This window comes from Phalacrocorax carbo, chromosome 5 (genome assembly GCF_963921805.1).
Source record: "Phalacrocorax carbo chromosome 5, bPhaCar2.1, whole genome shotgun sequence".
NCBI classification, from domain to species: domain Eukaryota; kingdom Metazoa; phylum Chordata; class Aves; order Suliformes; family Phalacrocoracidae; genus Phalacrocorax; species Phalacrocorax carbo.
Window position 1 is genome coordinate 24,584,812 of NC_087517.1, and position 17,713 is coordinate 24,602,524.

The following is a 17,713-nucleotide window of genomic DNA, read 5'->3' on the forward strand; positions in this document are numbered from 1 at the left end:
TTCTGTGGCCTTCCCTCAAGCCAATATTAAAAAGCAAAATTAACTGTGATGTCAGGCATTTAACTTTGTACCATGCCACCTACACAAAAGCTCAATATTTACAAGTTTTGAACATTCAGCCAATCTCAAAGGCATTTAGCAAAATGCCTTTAGATTGCCCCCTTTCTCTTCTAGTTTCTCAGCCTCTGCAGACAGCTAGACCATCACACAAAACTCACTGTACCTGTAAGAGTTCCAGTCCCATTCACCTATTCACCAAAACACCCAGCTCCCTGGACTCCAAGGAAGAAATTTCCTGAAGTCTTCCTTTTGCCTTACTGCAACCAGTTCCACAGTTCTCAGGCTCTGTATTCATCTTCATCTAACGAATCACTTCTAAACAGCTCTTCTTCAGGTCCTCGTTTGGTGGCTCAAATCATCCAGCAATTGTGGTGCAAGGCAAAGGAACTCCCATGGCTCTTCTCCATTACAGAGTCTCGGTAACAGAAAGAATTCTCCAGAGGATCCCACTATCCTGTGTCTTTAAATGCCTGTCCAACTCCATGTAACCCTAAGAATTGCTCAGCCTGTACTTATTATAACAAAATGTACTTCTGCATTTGAGAATGTATTTCTGTATATAGAATTTTTTTTGTATTTGGTATTTCATCCTCACACCTTCTCCAAGTGAACTAGTCTTCCTCTCCCCAATATACAGTACAAATATTTTGGAACTTTGCATGATATGGTACATAAATGTAATACAAATGACATGAAACAACACCAAAATTCCCTTAGAATAATTTTAAGATTCCTAAGTCAACCATTTGAAGTTGCTTAATTGCACCTTTAGTCTAGACTGAAGGAAACCAAGGTTCAACTCATGGCTAGCTTACTGTACGTAGGTGGTGTAGCATACATAATTCTAAGCACCTCACCCAATTGGTGACAGAATTGCATAGTGGACTCCGAAGTTCAAAGTAAGGGATTCACAGAATGAAATCTGCAAGACTACTGTGAATGAGTACCTAAGTGTATTCATTCTACACGGCTTCACATAGGCATCTGCATGCTTGCTTCATGTGTGCTCTAAACTGGCTGGATACGAGCCAAATTCTATCTGAACGCTTTGCAGCTGTGACAGTCTGGCACTATGCCCTAACATGTCATGGTAAGCGGCCTTTCTTGCTGCACTGGCCATTAACCATCATCACAGAGCAAAAAGATATGACTCAGGCCTACTCCTTGACTGGAGTCTTCAAATCAATTAAGTATTGTCAGAGTACACTGTAGCTTTATAAAGATTGGAAACCATGTTTCTCAGTAACCATGCAGACTGCAATGGTTTCAGCAGAAGACACTTTCTTCCACTGAGAAGCTGGACTTCCAGTCCAGCAGTACTTCCAGGAGGAACATCAAGTATTTCAAGGGTAAAACGTACACTTACTAGTTATTTTAAGAATGTGTATTTTAGAGTTATGTACCTGAAGTGATACTCAGAAGCATGTTCCTCTATAGACCCAGACAGTAGAAGTTACATCTCAATGTAATTCCAGATGAAATTGAGAGGAGGGTGAAATTTCCAGATGTAACTGAGAGGAGGGTGAACTTTCCACCCAACTTCAGACACCTTAACTATAAGACTAAACACAGTCTGTTTGGGATCAGAGTCATCCTTTGAGTTACATCTATCTCTCTCTTTCTCTCCCCTGCCCCTTGCTTATCCCTCATATGCTATATAAGCTTGAGGCTATAAGGTTTTAATTTACACCTCTAATACATCATCCTCTTCCTTTCCTACCTCCCCGCCCGCCAAGTAAGGTAAAGATAATAGTGGCTTCCTATTTCACAGGACTGGTACAAAGAGAAATCCTCTGAAGACTGCAACGTGGTCTAATTTGGTATTGAGAGTGGAAAAAAAGCCAACAAAAACCAATAACAAAAAAGACAAAGAACGCCTCAATCCCCTTTGCATCTAGAAAACAGAAAAGACATAAAATGCCAAACCTGAGGCTACACAAAAGATGAAATTATGATGAAGTCTGCATATGTGGAGCCATGTATTACTACCTTTTCCCATCCCACTGAGTGCACAGGAGGGGTAGTATTCATTGAGTGAAATGCTATTCAGCTTTTTCATAGTTAATGCACTTTTCTTGCCTTACTAGTTACACATTATTTAAGTGCTACCTTAAATACAGCATTACTCATTTCCCCAGGGTTTTCTTCTTCTTCAGCATGGGCACTCACAACACTCACAGTGTCTAAGCAATTCACAAAACATTAATGAATTTATCATCCTGCAACACTCCTGTGTAGTGAACTTGAACTAGTACAATTATTTCATACATCCAAATAAGAGGTAGAAAGAGATTAAGGCCAAAATTGTCAAAACACCCCCCAGCTTGAGGTGTTAAGTTCAATATAGCAGAAGCATATTTTCTTAGGGTACTGTAGATGTTCACAGTTCAGCTCTACTGACTTCTTTACAGGAATGAACTCAGTACTTCTGCAGTGGAAAAGGTGGGGTAGATACACACAAACACCTCCAAAACTTCAGAGCCCTGTTGCTGCAGTCCTGCATCTTGATCCCTAGATGCCTTCCAATTTCTGCAATAAGTGAAGCAGGTGCCAATCATTACACAGCCCTGATTCACTCCCTGTGCATCATCCATCCCATCCACTGAATGGCACTGGGGTCATATGAAAAAAATAGTATGCAGTCATGTAATTAGAAACAAAATTATAATGTATCTGAACAAGGGGTTAAATTAAAGTTGCCCAGGATATGTTAACTTCTGCATTTGCCAACTTCCAAGTTTTCAATTTTGCAACCTTAACATCATTTTAAGATTTGTGAAAGCTATCTGAAGAAATTTATAAAAGCAAATGTCCTGTTATCTGAAACTCTGTGAGTCATCAGCAGAGTTGTAAGACAAATCAAAACTCAGAATTACAGCACCAGAGATAAACACGTAACTGCAGCAGCTATGGAACATGATAAACATGTATCAGAGGGAGAAGGAATGTATTCCTCCAAATGGGCTTACTCCTTTTTGCTAAGCTCTGAAGGAATTCCACATTCTGGTGGGAAAGTTGCTCTAGCAACTGTAGGCACTTGCACTCTTTTTCTGTTTCCCCACCATTGTCTCCTTCATTATCTTGTTTCTATTCCAGTCTTAATTCTTCTCACATCCTGACTTCCTGTCCTACTTTTCCTACTTACTTTGTGAATTTGATGCGTCCAGTCCTCCTTTACAGTGGATTTCAGATTCTCACCTATCTAAACTCTGCCCTAGCTCTTATCTCAACTCCTTCCCAAATTTCCATATATGAGTCTCAGGCTACATCCTTTTTCAGACTTCATCAAAACCATTTCTCTAAAAGATCTTATCTTGGGCTTTGACTTTAAAATTTGGTGCTATAGCAATTCCACTTAGGTGGAAGAAAATTTTGAAGTAAAGCTGTCTCTAAATTAAAGCCACGGTAGTTTGGAATAGAGCACAAGGAAGTCACAACATGTGAAATCTCTATGTTTCCTAAGAGTAGGGACAGTGCAAATCACATTTTCAGAGTTTTCTCCCAGACTGAAGCAAACCTCAACCCAGGGGCAGAGCCAAGGTTCACCAAGAATTTAGAAATGTCTGTGCCAGGTTTCAGTGAACAACACATCGGAATTTAACATGAGGAAGCTGATGGACAAAGACGCTATATAATCCTAACTGCAGATATCATCACTAGCTTCATTCGTGATGTGAACATATGAAAGTGTTTTTGTCTTTAACACTTAATATTTACTTGGCATGGCTGCCTAAGATATTACTTCTGTGCTTGCAAAGAAGATATCTAGAACATACAGCAAAAACCCACAAGAGACTTGACAATAGACATATTCAGTCAGTACTCTTACAACTCTTACAGCCATAGGACACTGACAGGTTCTTTAAAGAGAGTTCAGTAATTTACACTAAAATATAAGTCTTATTTATGTGATAACTATAGAGAAGAAACTATTACCAAAATGGACAAATTTTAGTGTAAAGAGACTTTAGTGGAAAGAAGCCCCTGCACAATTATAGCAAGCAAAAACACACACAAATATTTTCACTTGTAGAAGGCAGTCTATTATCCCCACTTCCTCTCTCATATCCATAATCAAGATGTTTAAAAGGAAGTGTTTTGGAGTAGAATAAAATCTTTATAATAACAAAAAGATGAATACTTTCGTGAGATGTAGAATAATAAAACATGGCTTCCTATGCAGCCCTTTAGTTTTATACGAATTGGAACTTGAGTACCTCCTTGCTAGCCAAATCTCCACTAACTTTGACTGAAAACAATCAATCAATTCAAAATTTGGTATTTAGAGGTTTTACACAAACCTTGTTTTTCTTAGGAAACCGGTGAATGAGAAAACCAGGATAACTGTATTTTTATGACACTCTAAAGCAATCAAACTGTGGGAAAAAAAAGCTCAATCAGTGAGGAAATGCAGGAACAGAGGTTTTAATCAAGTCCTTGACATATGATAGGAAGCCAATCACGGATGTGTACATTCCAAAATATTTCATTTTCATATTATTTAGGGCAATGTTGTATCCCCCCTCACTTGTACTCGGTGGCACCTAACTCCAGATTTTTCCAATTAATCTCAATGGAGTAACAGAGAGAGGATGGAATAATCTCCCCGTCCACCTGCAAACCCAGAAATAATGGTGGCAGTCCTTTATTGCATAAGCTCTTTTGCATAAGCCTCTAGTTTCCTCTCGCTGCAGACAACTGCTGTTAATTAAGGCTCCTTTTTTCCTCACTCATTATTTGTTTTCATTATTACATGCACTATATGACAGTGAACATTACATACCTTCCACCACCTTCTTTGCAGTTGGGACACGTGCAAGCTACTCGTCGCAGTCGCTTTCCCTCTTGATGTGGTTGGTCCCCTTCCTCATCTACCACCTGTACTCTCAAATGTGTTAGATCATTGGTATTCAGTGTAGAATCACCACTGAGCTGCCACTCTTCTGGATCAGGCTCCTCTTCTTTAATCCTAATATCTGAGGAAAAGAACAAACACAGATCCATAAGTAGCCCATTAAATAGAGAGAAGGAAACCATAATGATCAAATCTTTTTACTGTTGAGAGCACTATGTCAGTCAAAAGTCAACATCCTTTAGTGCATACTGACATTACTTCTGTGCCCTTGTAACCTGTAACGTATTTAAAAAGTTTACCTTACTATACATTTCAAAGTTGAAGACAAGCTATAACAAAGTATTAAAGTTTAAATTTGAACTGTTCTTGGTAGGGAATGCTGTCACCAGGAGGATTTTGCCTGCTTGAAGCTTGGTTAAAACTAAGGAACAAGAGGTTGGACAGAGGTTGAAAAATATGTAAACGCATGTTTCAAATGATCCTGAGTAGCCATTTATGTTTCCACAGGATTTCTCAATTAGTGTCACTTGTAGTAGGAACAGCCTTTCTCAATGACCTTCAGAAGTTTTCAGTATGAACAGTGGTATATGAAGTAATATGATAAATCAATTAAATAAAAGGTATTGACCTAAGACAGACCAAGATACCCAAGGAAAACAAACAAACAAGCATATGTCTGTTCAATTTTCCCCTTCTCGCCTCAAATTCATGACTTTTCCACTATGCATAGAGAAGAAAACATTTAGGGAAGAATGTTATTCAACATTAGAGAGAAAGTAACCAACACACAAATCACTTAAACATTTTGATGAGCTAGTAGTCCAAATAGGTCTTTGCAGTTTCAGGGATGCAAAAAAGCCTCTTAAGTTATCCTCCTAGGATGGACTTTTTCAAGTATGTGTACCTTCTCCCTACAGAGCATTCATTCAATCTAATCCAAGAACTAATTACAGCATCACAGTACACTGTGAAACAACAACTATTTTAACAAATTTACATTTTAATAGCAATATTTTTCCCCTCAGACACTATTCTGGATTCCCAATGAGCTGAAAGTCTGTAAGTCTGGATTTTAAAAAAAGACAGCTTCTATACATCATTTTACAAAGGTGAACCCCAGTCCCCTCTTTGGTTCAGCAGGGTAGCTTACTTGTATTGTTTTCAGTGAAAATGATTAGCCACTAGTGCAAACAAATTAGGAAACCATCAAATTTTTTTGTTTTTATTTTTTTCTTTTGTTGAAGCTTCAAACTAAAAGCCACGTATCTTTCTGGATATATTTAAGAGACTGCTTTCTCTGCAGAACAAAATCAGTTATCATGTAGATTTTTGTCCTTAACCCAAACCCCACTCAGACACTGAAACCTTAACTGAGCACTGTGGCTACTCTGAATTCTTTCTGGGAGTCAGTGCATCAGTCATCATCTGTATGATGAAGACAAAGCTGCACAGATTGCATGATAAAACATAAGAAAAACTGTACTGGGTAAAGAGTAATAGTTACCTGGTCTACCTTCTGAATCATCTCTAGCATTCATCTGTTTTTGAGACAAACGATGTAGCTACGCACAAAAATTTCCTTGGTACTAATAAAGTCTCAGTCCAGCCCTTCCCAACACCACCATTTGCCTTCCTTTTAGTTGCACGTGTATAACCATTTGCAGGACTGTACTGTAAACTACATCACTGATATAACTGAAGTTAAAATAATTCTCTAGGAAACCACCTGCGCACTGAGCTTCACTGCTACCATAAGAAGTTCACAATTTCAGACAGTAACATAACAAGTATTTTTCATGTGAAGACCTAGAAAACCTCTGTGTTGACTTCGTCTTCTGCATTACCCACCAAACTATCTTTCCTACCAAATTAAGTCATTTTCCAAGACTCACCTATGAAATAATTTTATAATTCGTAATAATTTGTATATACATGTTATATATAACATTTGTTTTACATAAGTAAAGATTAAACAACTATACAACATACAAAGAGTTTATAAAATTGCTCTTTCAAACTGGTTACTATTAAGTATACTAATACATTAACTTACAGCAACTTTAGACAAAGGTAAAAGCCCAATTTGCTCTTATGCAACAGGGCACATAATAGGTATTTAAACACAGCAAAGCAGCAATGCTGCCAGCACAGGCCAATTCAAGACTCCAAGCAGTTCTTTAGGACTGGATATGTTATATATCATACTCAAAATTCTTTTGCCAAATTTTCCACAAAATGTACATTGTATAAATTCTGGTTTTATTCAAAATAAGAATTAATGCTAATAAAATAAAACACTCTATTAATAATTTCATTATGATCTCCCTAACACTAGACACTGGTATATAGTGAGTTTGTAAAGTCAGTGGCTGAATCCAGTTAACAGTGCATACACATACTTCAAAAAAGATATCAACAAGTCCTAGCACAGATGACTGCATCAAATCAGGGTACAGATCTGTGCTCCCAAGACCCAACTCTACTACTGAAGTCAAACATTCCATATAACATATGATTTCTCCTGTTATACTGACACCCCAAAGTCACACTCTAGTAACAGAGATGCACCTAACAATAGAAACGTGTCCAGAATGTCTATTTCTGCACACCAGTATCCAGGACTTTCTGCCTTCAACTTATGCAACAATTGTCCCACTTCACAAGCTTTCATCATGAGCTCCTTCCACTTTTTTCATCACTATCCATCTATTCCCAGTCATTCCCCATCAGCATCATTTTGCAGCAGCACAATGGTGGAGCCATAAATGAGAAAATTATTTGGACAAAAAGAGAGGGACAGATGAAGCACTCCTAAGAGTTGAGGGTACTGGAGAAAGCAATAATTTGCATAGACATACAATAGTTTACAGTATTATTTAAGAAATGTAAAACTGAATTGAAGTCAAAGTAGTACTGCATTTGTAATCTTGTGCTGTGTTTCCTGGTTGTCTTGGTAAGGCAGAAAGTGTAGCTATTGCTTTAGGTGTTCCTCAGAAGGACCATCTTCTACTCCAGGCACACAGAAAAGTACAAGTAAACTGGCAGGAGACTTTTTAATATTTAATTATGTAGCTTATACTTAAAACAAAATTAAATTAAATATTAAAAGATGAAGTGCTTATCTAGCCTCTCCAGGATGTAGTACAGTGGTGGATCATATCAAATCCTGTAGTTAATCTCATTGCCTTAACAAGGTCCTTAGAACCAATGAGTCTGTTGCCCTCCAAGGTGGTGGTTTTACATTATTGCAAGTGATGAGGGAAAATTCCACCTGCTATTTTTTGGGGGAAGAGGGGGTGCCACTGTAACCTGGACAACAGTAAGAAAATGAAGGAGCAGAAGGGGCAAACCATGGAGAAGTGCAAAAGATAAGAGTCTTCTCCAATGCAATGGAACTGGAAATCATGCAAATTCATATAGATAGCAACCACTCTGCATTTCTCCCTTGGTGTTCCACTGGACGTGCTCTGTTCTAATTCAGTCTCAACTGACAGAACACAAGGTTTTACACATCCTCTGCAAAAAATTTGCCCCCCCCCCCAAAATCTGCATAATCCCTAAAGGCATGACAAGCTGATTCAAACACCGGTAAATTTGAGGCAACTTTTGTTTTTTACCAAACACAGACGAAATGAAGGTTGCATTTTCTTTATTACTGCTTTATTCCCATGCTTTCGAACTTCTATATGCCATTACTTCTTAATTAAGTTCAAGACCTAGTACTACGTAGAGCACGAAGGGGAAATTCAGTCGAAGTATTTCTGTTCTGTATAAATAGAGATAAAAGCCAAATAATGGTCCTATCACTAGAGAAGAAAGAAAAGCTTCCCGCTGACAGTAAGTCAGGAAGATGTAAAATCAGCTACTGAAATAAACACTTAATAAATCAACAGATTAGGATAATTTTCATTCAATAATTTTAAGAGAAGGCTGAAGAGCTCTCTGCAGTTTTAGTGCTGTAAGCCTTTGACCACGTGAATGCTCCAGTGGGTTAGAAAAAAGCTAGCACTGTGATAACACTAAAAAAGGGTAACCAAAGACTCAAATAAGTAGGGAAAGAATTAATGCCACTCAAAATGGGACTATGGGAACAATTAGATTCAAAAGAAGTTGTTTTTTTTAATCAACGATGACACCATTGTTGATATAATATACTTGAGAGTTCTGCACAGCAAGTGACTTATTAGGATACAGTAAGACATTTTCATTAAGAAAAATGAAGCACAAAGCATATGTGAAATACATGGATTAAAAACTGGCATGAAGTTTAAATGCAGATTGAGAATGATCATTTCTGTATGATAAATAGTGAGGACACATCACTGACAATGTGTATTTTTTCCCCCCGTTGCCCTTAAAAATTACTACTTTTTGAAAAAACACCTCTTCTACATCAGTGAAAGACAACCCATCTAAAACCCAGCCTTATCTTCAAGAGGGCAATCACAACTAGGATCCTGGTGAGCATTCCTGGCATTATGAAAAGACTGCCGTTGTCCTTGGTAGAAACTGTGGCTACTTTTTATGAGCCAGACACACTGACAAGTTAGCTTGAGGGATCAGAACCAAAGTATGTGATCCTGCCAGGAGGTTCAAGCACAGAACCTGAAACAATAGACCTGAAGTGCTGAGGCTGCAAAAAGAGAGAAGATGAGTTTCCAGCCTTCTTTTTAAGTTGAAGCAGTACTGGAAATAAAATCCCTTGCCTCTGTCACTTCATGGATACTTGCCATACATCCCCACAGAGGATTAAGAGAGTTTTCCTTCTGCTTCAGGAGTATATTGCAAAAAGGGTATTTGAAAAATGAAAAAGGAATGAGTACCTGAAACTGGGTAATATATTCTTTTGTGAACATCCTGAGGATATCTAAGCCTAAAATAACTCAGGCTAACCTCCTTCACCTGGAGAATCTAAGTTGCATCACCAGACGTTCAGCATACATGACAGAATATTCACTTAAGAGTAACAGACATACAACAAAGGTTCACCTCACCACCATGGGCTATAAGAAAATGAATCAGACCCTGGGCTGTTTTGGAACACAGAGCAGAAAAGCACATGAAGTACGGAGATGAAGGATGCGACAATTCAATCTTTTCAAAAATGTGAAGAAAAAGTGCAATTCTACTCCACAGCAGTACATAGTGCATTAAAAAAAATCAGGCTAAAGTTATGCAAACTTTCTAATGCTTGAAGTGAGATAACTTACTACATGCTGTTATAAGCAAGGTTGTGAAATACATACAAGCATGATCATCTAATCCTTCCATAGTTTATTAATTTCCTTTAAAAATGATGAGAAAATAAGGAATGTAAACTAAGCATGCTGAAAGCACACTATTTACACAAGATTGGTACATAAATAGCTCTAATTCCTCCACTAACTCAAATTTGTCAGTGTTTCCAATTTAATTTTTCAGATAGAAAATATACGTGGGGAATTGTTTTTAACTATTTTGTTTTTACAACATGCAAACTAAGTGCCTCAAATGTAAATGGGATAGCCCTAAACAGATGTTGTCAGATGAAAATATTTACTTAACATCATTCTTTCAGTTTACTTCATGCATTTCGTAAGACTTTTTTTTAATAATCAGATTGAAATTCATAACAACACCATGCCCTTCTCTCAAAAGTTTGGTATAATACATTAGAAGGAAAAAATGCATAACAAAGTCAAACTAATATAGTTCAAAACTGGAACTTAAAAAGAAGGAGAAAAAACTAAGTTGTGTAAGACTGAAAAGCAGCCAAAACTTTTTATAAAGTTCTAGATACCAGAATAAAGCACTACTTCACCAGAAGCATTAAAACATTGAAACAACTATCCTGCAAGTAAAACTGTAAATACCCCATTTTTAATTTTGTTCATTTGGAGGTTTAGACTGCTTTACCTAACAGCTATTAGACCAAAGCCTCACAAAATACCAGCAGATTAAAGGTAAGTTGTCACTTGGGCAACTATTTACCTTGAAAATTGTCAGCCAATTTTTAGCCAAATTTAGAATAACTAAATTACTTCAGCATGATAAAGACTTCAGGTTCTGGCAGGAATGGAATGAAGTCCCCACCACAAATAGCCAACCACTCCCACCCTCTATCAACTGGTGTAAGTTGATCAACAGGCATGACTGTAAGCTTCAATGGCAGCAGGCAGATGAGTCCATTAAGTGGCTGTGTATACTCCTGCAGAGGAGGAGCTGGGAAGAAAGATATAGAAATGAAGACCTCATTTTTGCAGTGGCACATTGAGTCAACTCTTGAAAGGAATACCTTTGACTTTATTCCAACTGTAGACCAATCTGGAAATTTGTTAGTAGGTTGGGGTTTTTTTTTATTTTTAAACAAATGAATCTTCCAGCTGGGTGCATCTAGGTTGATAAGCAGCAAAATCCCTTTTCAAGCCAATGCTACTTTCTTTCAGGTCACTTGCTAGTTTCTTCAGATGCTACTGAAATAGCCAAAAGTAGTATCAAAAAAAATGCATCCAGCATCTTATAAAAAGTTAAGCAACCTAGGTAAGACCTGGTAAAATTGCCTTTTTTCAGGAAATAACCAATTTAAAGCTGTGATTCAGTACATTAATAAATTAGCTGAGACACTATTACAGTTAGATTTTGATTGACACTGTTAAGTCTCCTTTGTCTCGTCAATGACTTTATGGGAAGAAAAAAATCCAGTAACTTAAAAACTCTTTCAAGTTGACAAAACTTACAGATCAGAAACATGAAAACCAAGTCAGTACATTTCAGTACCTTGTGTTTTTCCAACAGGAATGCTACTCTATATGAAATGTTTGAAGAAGAAATCTATAAACGTGCTAATAAAAATAAATACATTTCTTGAACAGGTAAGTTGTTGAAGAGTAATGCGAACTGTGCACGTAACGGCTCTTTTTTTTTTTTTTTTTTTTTTTTTTTTTTTTTTTTTTTACACACAACGCAGTATTTTATTACAAACTGCCAACAAAAGGAGTAGACTACTAGAGATCTTTCTCAGGTTTAACTTTCTCTCAAGGCCAGAAGACTGAAGCCAGAACACAGGTGAGAAAGACATCTCTTTGCCAGTGTTTAACACATAGATACTATTTGATATAGCTTTTTGTTTTGAAAAGCACTGCTGAAGAAATTTTCAGCTATGACCAACCGATGCCCTTCCCTTCTCCACTGCAAGACAACACTAAGCACAATGAGGAGGAATATGAACTCTAATAAACATTCTAAGAAAAAACAAGCTCAGCCAAGTCCTTTCAGAACAAATTCAGGTCAATGGAAGCCTCTGCGTATGTACGCCTAGTAATGCCGTCATTTTGGGAGAAGCATACTTACTGGACATTTTTCAAAGAAAACTGTACATTTACTGGACAAAGCTATTAGCTTTGTATTAGGGTTGTGATGACTTTCCATTATGTAAACAAAATGTAGGACCTAGGTAAAGACATTTTTTCTTCTCACACACTCATGAGAACAGTAAAGATGTCCTCTGTTGCCTACCTAGGAAATGAATCTTGGAAGAACACCTCTCACACAGTGTGCTGCAGCTACCTAAATCTAAAACCTAACCCACAGTTTTCACAGCTACACCACTAACAGAGCAATCTCTGTTACTTGGACTTCAGACAATTACCAACCATCTCTGACCGAAGTCTAGGAATATGTTCTTTTTAATTTTGCCTCAGGTAGAAAAGTTTTGCTAAATGAGAACAGAATATATGGCCCGACTGTATTTGTTCTGGAAGGAAGTGTATTATCCAGGCCTTCTTATCTTGCTTCAAAAAGCTGTTGGTAGTTTGCAGAAAAAGAGGAATCAAGTAGCCTCTCACCCTTTAGCTTTAACTTCTCTCATTCTGCTGTCCCTTCCACATACCTTCCTCTTTCAGTTTAAAACTAAACTGTTTTTCCTATTTGCAGATCAGACATGCAACACATTTTTGACTGAAAAAAAATTTTATAATTTCATTATCTGCTTCTAGTTGTATATTCTTCAACCTGAGGAAAGGGTGCTATACCATATTGTAAGGCATTATAAATAAGGGAAGGAACATCACTGAAGATTGTCTCAGGCAATTTTGATATAGACAAAATACCAGATGCAGATGGAGGAGAAACTGAAGGTCAATCAGGATAATTCAGTCTGATTCTGTTAGCTAGAAGCTGTTTCACATTGATTGTTACTTTGGAAAGTGAGTTTCTTATAACATAAAGGAGGGATCAATTAAATTCTCCCCAAATGTAGGGGATGGCAGTTTTAATACCTTCCAGTCCATTTACTATTCCTAGACAAGTATGAAAAATGTCACTATAAATCTCCACCCTATCTTCAATATAACCAGATGTTTATAGCTATTCACTTCAGGCAATAGTTTCTGCTATTCTTCTACTGATTCTGCCTATTTAATCTCATTTCATATATCCCATTTACTTTCTTCCCTTCCCATGCAAAATTCCTCACAGGTAAATACAGTTAAGGAATGCTTCATGCAACTCCTTTGCATCTTATTTTGAACTGCCATTAAAACACTCTCAAGGACCATAAACTAATACACACAGTGCACAGCAGGCTCAACTTCTTCATGCGTCTTTTCTTTTGGTCCCTCTCTCCTTTTCATCTTTCTTCTCAAGTTTCTGCTATGTTACTCAACAAACAATAACATTAGCTACATGATCCTATACCGAATATAAATCTCAGAAATAAAGAAGTTCTCATCTTCCTTGTATTTAATATTAGCCACAGGGCCCTTTTTCCAAGAGCTAGATTCTGTCATCAGAGTTTAGCTGCATTATCATGCACAATACATGCTTTTTGTTACTGATGTCTATACCCCATGTCCTCATAGCTAACAAGGTGATGGAGATAAATGAAGACTTTCTGTGGTCACTGGAAATAGAAAATTTAAGGATCAAGCAGCACATTCATTTGTTTGGTGCTGTTGCCTACATGCCAATGAAAAGCAGGCTTATCTAGGGTCTGGGTAGCTTTGCCTTGATAAGTCCGTAATATAGAAGCCACTTCCAAAACAAAATGAACTAAAATAAGCCATCCCATCTTATTATTTTAAACTCAAATTTTAGACTCCAAAGGGAAAGCAAACTTCCTGACATAGAATATACCAAGACCAATAACTATATAAGTATTATAATCAGTATGCTTTTGGAACAAAGCCAGTTCAGCAGCTCCTCTAGGCATTCTTCACTCAACACTGCATTCTTCTCACATGCTTAAATAGGCATACAATACAAAATATTTATGTTTTACTTAAACATTTATGCTTCAGTATCTTAATGAACCAGAGCCTTGGATCACATAGTTACAGTAAAACAGTGATTCCTGAGCTACTTTGTGCAACAGTTCCCACCCAAATTACCTCTACTGCTCACTCTGCCCCTCATAACTAGCCTGGGCACAACCTCACAATGATGAGATTAAATGGCTTCTGGTACAGCAAAATGACCTGAATCTCATCATGTCTTATTTTTTCTTTTAGGTAGCTATGCCCTGAAATTTGGAATGTACTGTATCAATTTTACCAAAAATAAACAGGCATGTTTATTTTTTCTTACATTAAGAAGCAACTATTTTAAGAAAATAGTTGTTCTTCACTTACAAAGATAAAACACACTGTGAAGTTTATCATTAACAATTGTACATTCTGAAACATAATGCAAATAAGTAGTACAGGAAATTCACGTATGTTCTAAAGCACAGCCTCCATTTTGATATTTACATGCTTGTTTCACTTCTGCTTACATGAGTTTTGTACATCATAGTTACACTGATATTAAATCAGTTGGAAACAAATTTAACAAAACAGCAGATTAATAACAGTGCCTCAGGGGGTCAGAAAATTTTCAGGGGAAAAACTAAATTGCAGCAATATCTGGATTTTCCATGAAAACTTCATCTATTCAGGACTGGGAAGAATGGGGTACGCTAATGACACTGATCCCTTAGAAGAGTGGTAGCTGATAGATTTCTCCATTCTCAATTTAGTATGCAGATCTTCTGCATGGTAAGACTTATAAGCACCAATAAACACTGTATTAGAAGTGCTATTAGCTAATATGACCAGTTGGGAGTTACAGGAGCTTATACTAAAAGAGGGGAGGTGGGACTATGTTCTTCCATTGCAGCGGTTTCTAATGGAACAGTAGTTTCAAACAAAATCTACCATCACTATGTTTAACCCACTGTATTTTGTAGGCTTCTGCAGCAAGACAATAATGTTATGATTATCACCATTTAAACCAACCACATGCAATAACAAAAAACAATTTTCTGCAAAAAAAGTAAAATAAATACCTGCAGGACTGCCAGCATTTTCTCCTTGATGCAGCTGAATACCAGCAGAATCTATAGAGTTTACTGTAACTGTCTGTAGATTTGGCAACTGAGCAGTGCTTAAACTAACTGGAGTTGATGTCAACGCCCCACCTGCTGCAACTTGACCAAGAGTGAGAGTCTGCACAGGTGTTAGAGTTATTTGTTGACCAGGTGCATTCTGAATTTGCAAGTTCTGCAAATTCTGAACTCCTTGCACTTGAAATGTCTGCCAGGTTATCTGCCCAGAAGGGGTCACTGTTTGTGCCTGAATTAAAAAAGTTCCAGGATTCAGCTGCAGTTGAAGATTTTGAAGAGCCTGTTGAGATACACTTTGACTTGCTTGCACACCATGGATTGTCTGTTGCGCAATACCTTGTACAATCTGGGCTTGACTGGTTGGCTGCTGAGACTCTTGAAGCTGTATGTGTTGAACAATTGGCTGTGCTGTGGAGACCTGAATATTCTGAGCCTGCGTGTCATCAGAGACTGATGTCTGGATGTAATTTCCCTGAAGATCAGAACTATGAACTTGACCACTACTTGTGGACAAGTTGTTTGCATTTTGTTCCAATATACTTGAACTGTCTATGGTAACGGGCAATTGTGATGAAGATGATGTTGGCACGAATAAGTCATTATCAGTGGCGGTTTCTGTAATTTCAGGAGAAACTTGCTCACCAGTCCTTTCAGAAGTATCTGAACTATCCATGGCCTGTCCAGTATTTATCAAGTGCCCATCTGCATTAATGCCTGCTGTCATGGTTTGAGAACCACTGCCAAGTCCCAGAGAATCTAGATCAACACTATTGATGGGTACAAAAGTAATATTTCCTGGCAGTCCAAGAGGGACGTTAGCAACTACTTGTGCTTGCCCAGGGAAAGACGAACCACCAATTGCAACTCCCTGAACCTGGACTTGACCAGACTGCGATAAGATATTCTGAATATTAGTTGAAGGTGTTCCAGAGGCAATGATGGTTTGATTAGAGCCAGGAATGATCTGAATTTGACCAGTTTCTTGATTTATACTGCTATTATCAGAAGAGGCTGCAAAGCCAAGTTGAACCTGCTGACCATCCGCTGTCTGGATCTGGGGTATTACTTGGTATTGTACGTTAGACACTGTACCATTCGACGAATCTGATCCTGGTGCAACAGAAAAGATTTGTTGATTTTGCAAACTCTGAATAGGAAGGACATACTGCCCACTTGAAGTTACTGTGGCAGCACCTGGAATCTGTACTATATTACCAGCTTCGTCCTTTATAGTGGCAGGAGCTGCAGACAAGACCTCCCATCTATTTGGAGTTCCTGTTAATTGCACAGAAGCCAAATCCCCTGTCTGAATAAAAAGAAAAAAGAAAAGACAAAATTAAAACAAGAGGCATACAGACTATACGCTAGAACAGTCATGCAATTCAACACTAGAGATTGATACACTACTGGAAAACATGCAATGCAGCCCATATGAACAACAGCAACTGGATTAGAACTATGAAATACAGATTTTGTAAGTGAGCTAATGCCTAAGTCAGGGTAACCAACCTGTGGGTCATGAGCTGCATGTTGCTCGCGAGCAGGTCAAATGCAGCTCCTGTGCCATGGCTACGTCAGGTGACCAGCAGCAGGGTTATTCTGGTGTGGGGGCTGCTGGGTAATCCAAATCCCTGGCTGAGGGAAGAAGTGAGCTGGCAGGGGCTGCTGGAGCTGTCATCACCAGGTTATCCTGGGACTCAGCTACGCTCTTTGCCTAGCCCAGCACCTATCACGCAGAAGTGAAGGAACTGCTGTGAAGCCAGTGTCACCTCTGTCTCCTGGAGCTCCACTGCCTTTTGACTCTGTGTTATATACGGTATAGATGTGCATGTTGTGACTCTCAGCAGTACAGAAAGTGTTAAGAGGTGACTTAGTCACACGGTTGGAAAGATTGGATAGCGTCAGTCTAAGTTACGCATAATACAAAGTCCTAGTATTTATAAGCTTGTATGAGTTACTGTTTCACTAGGGAAAAAGGCTTCTAAACTAAGGACTTTTACACTGAAATCACAGTTGGATTAGTCATATGTATCCGTTACGGGGCGGGGTAGGGGTGGGCAGGGGGGAAATCTATTTTCATTAAGTTGGAACAATAGAAACGGCCAATGTTTCAGAACAGCCCCCCAGATAGTTAAAAATTAAAGAACCTAAGGACTGATGTAGTATGCTTTTGTTTCTTATTCAGTAAAGAAAAGGTAAATTGCACTTACCTTTCTTTACCAAAGCAAGCTTTTTCAGAATAGAGTATTAAGAATTAGATTTACCATCCTGCAATGCTTAGCACAGATTTGTGTAGTCAACCAACTTGGTATTGTAAATAACCATCAATCTAAAAAAGATGTAGTTAAGTTTCTCCTTATATGTTTTACAGCACTACAGTAAACCAATGGAATAACTTAATATTTAGCAACAAGTAACTTGTCTTACAACTCATTCAGCTC

At 37.9% G+C, this 17,713-nt stretch overlaps 1 protein-coding gene across 3 annotated transcripts in view; it reads right to left on the minus strand.

Moving 5' to 3' along the window:
- Positions 1-17,713, minus strand: part of SP3 (Sp3 transcription factor) — a 33,633-nt gene that overhangs the window by 6,139 nt on the left and 9,781 nt on the right. Inside the window, exons 4-6 of one of the 3 annotated variants that reach the window (XM_064451625.1) lie at positions 16,488-16,578; positions 15,216-16,382; positions 4,844-5,036 (exon numbers count right to left, since the gene is read on the minus strand). In XM_064451625.1, the coding sequence (XP_064307695.1) occupies positions 4,844-5,036; positions 15,216-16,382; positions 16,488-16,578 (1,451 nt within the window). Of the gene's footprint in view, positions 1-4,843; positions 5,037-15,215; positions 16,579-17,713 lie in introns of all 3 variants that reach the window. The other 2 variants (XM_064451624.1, XM_064451623.1) reach the window with 2 other exon arrangements.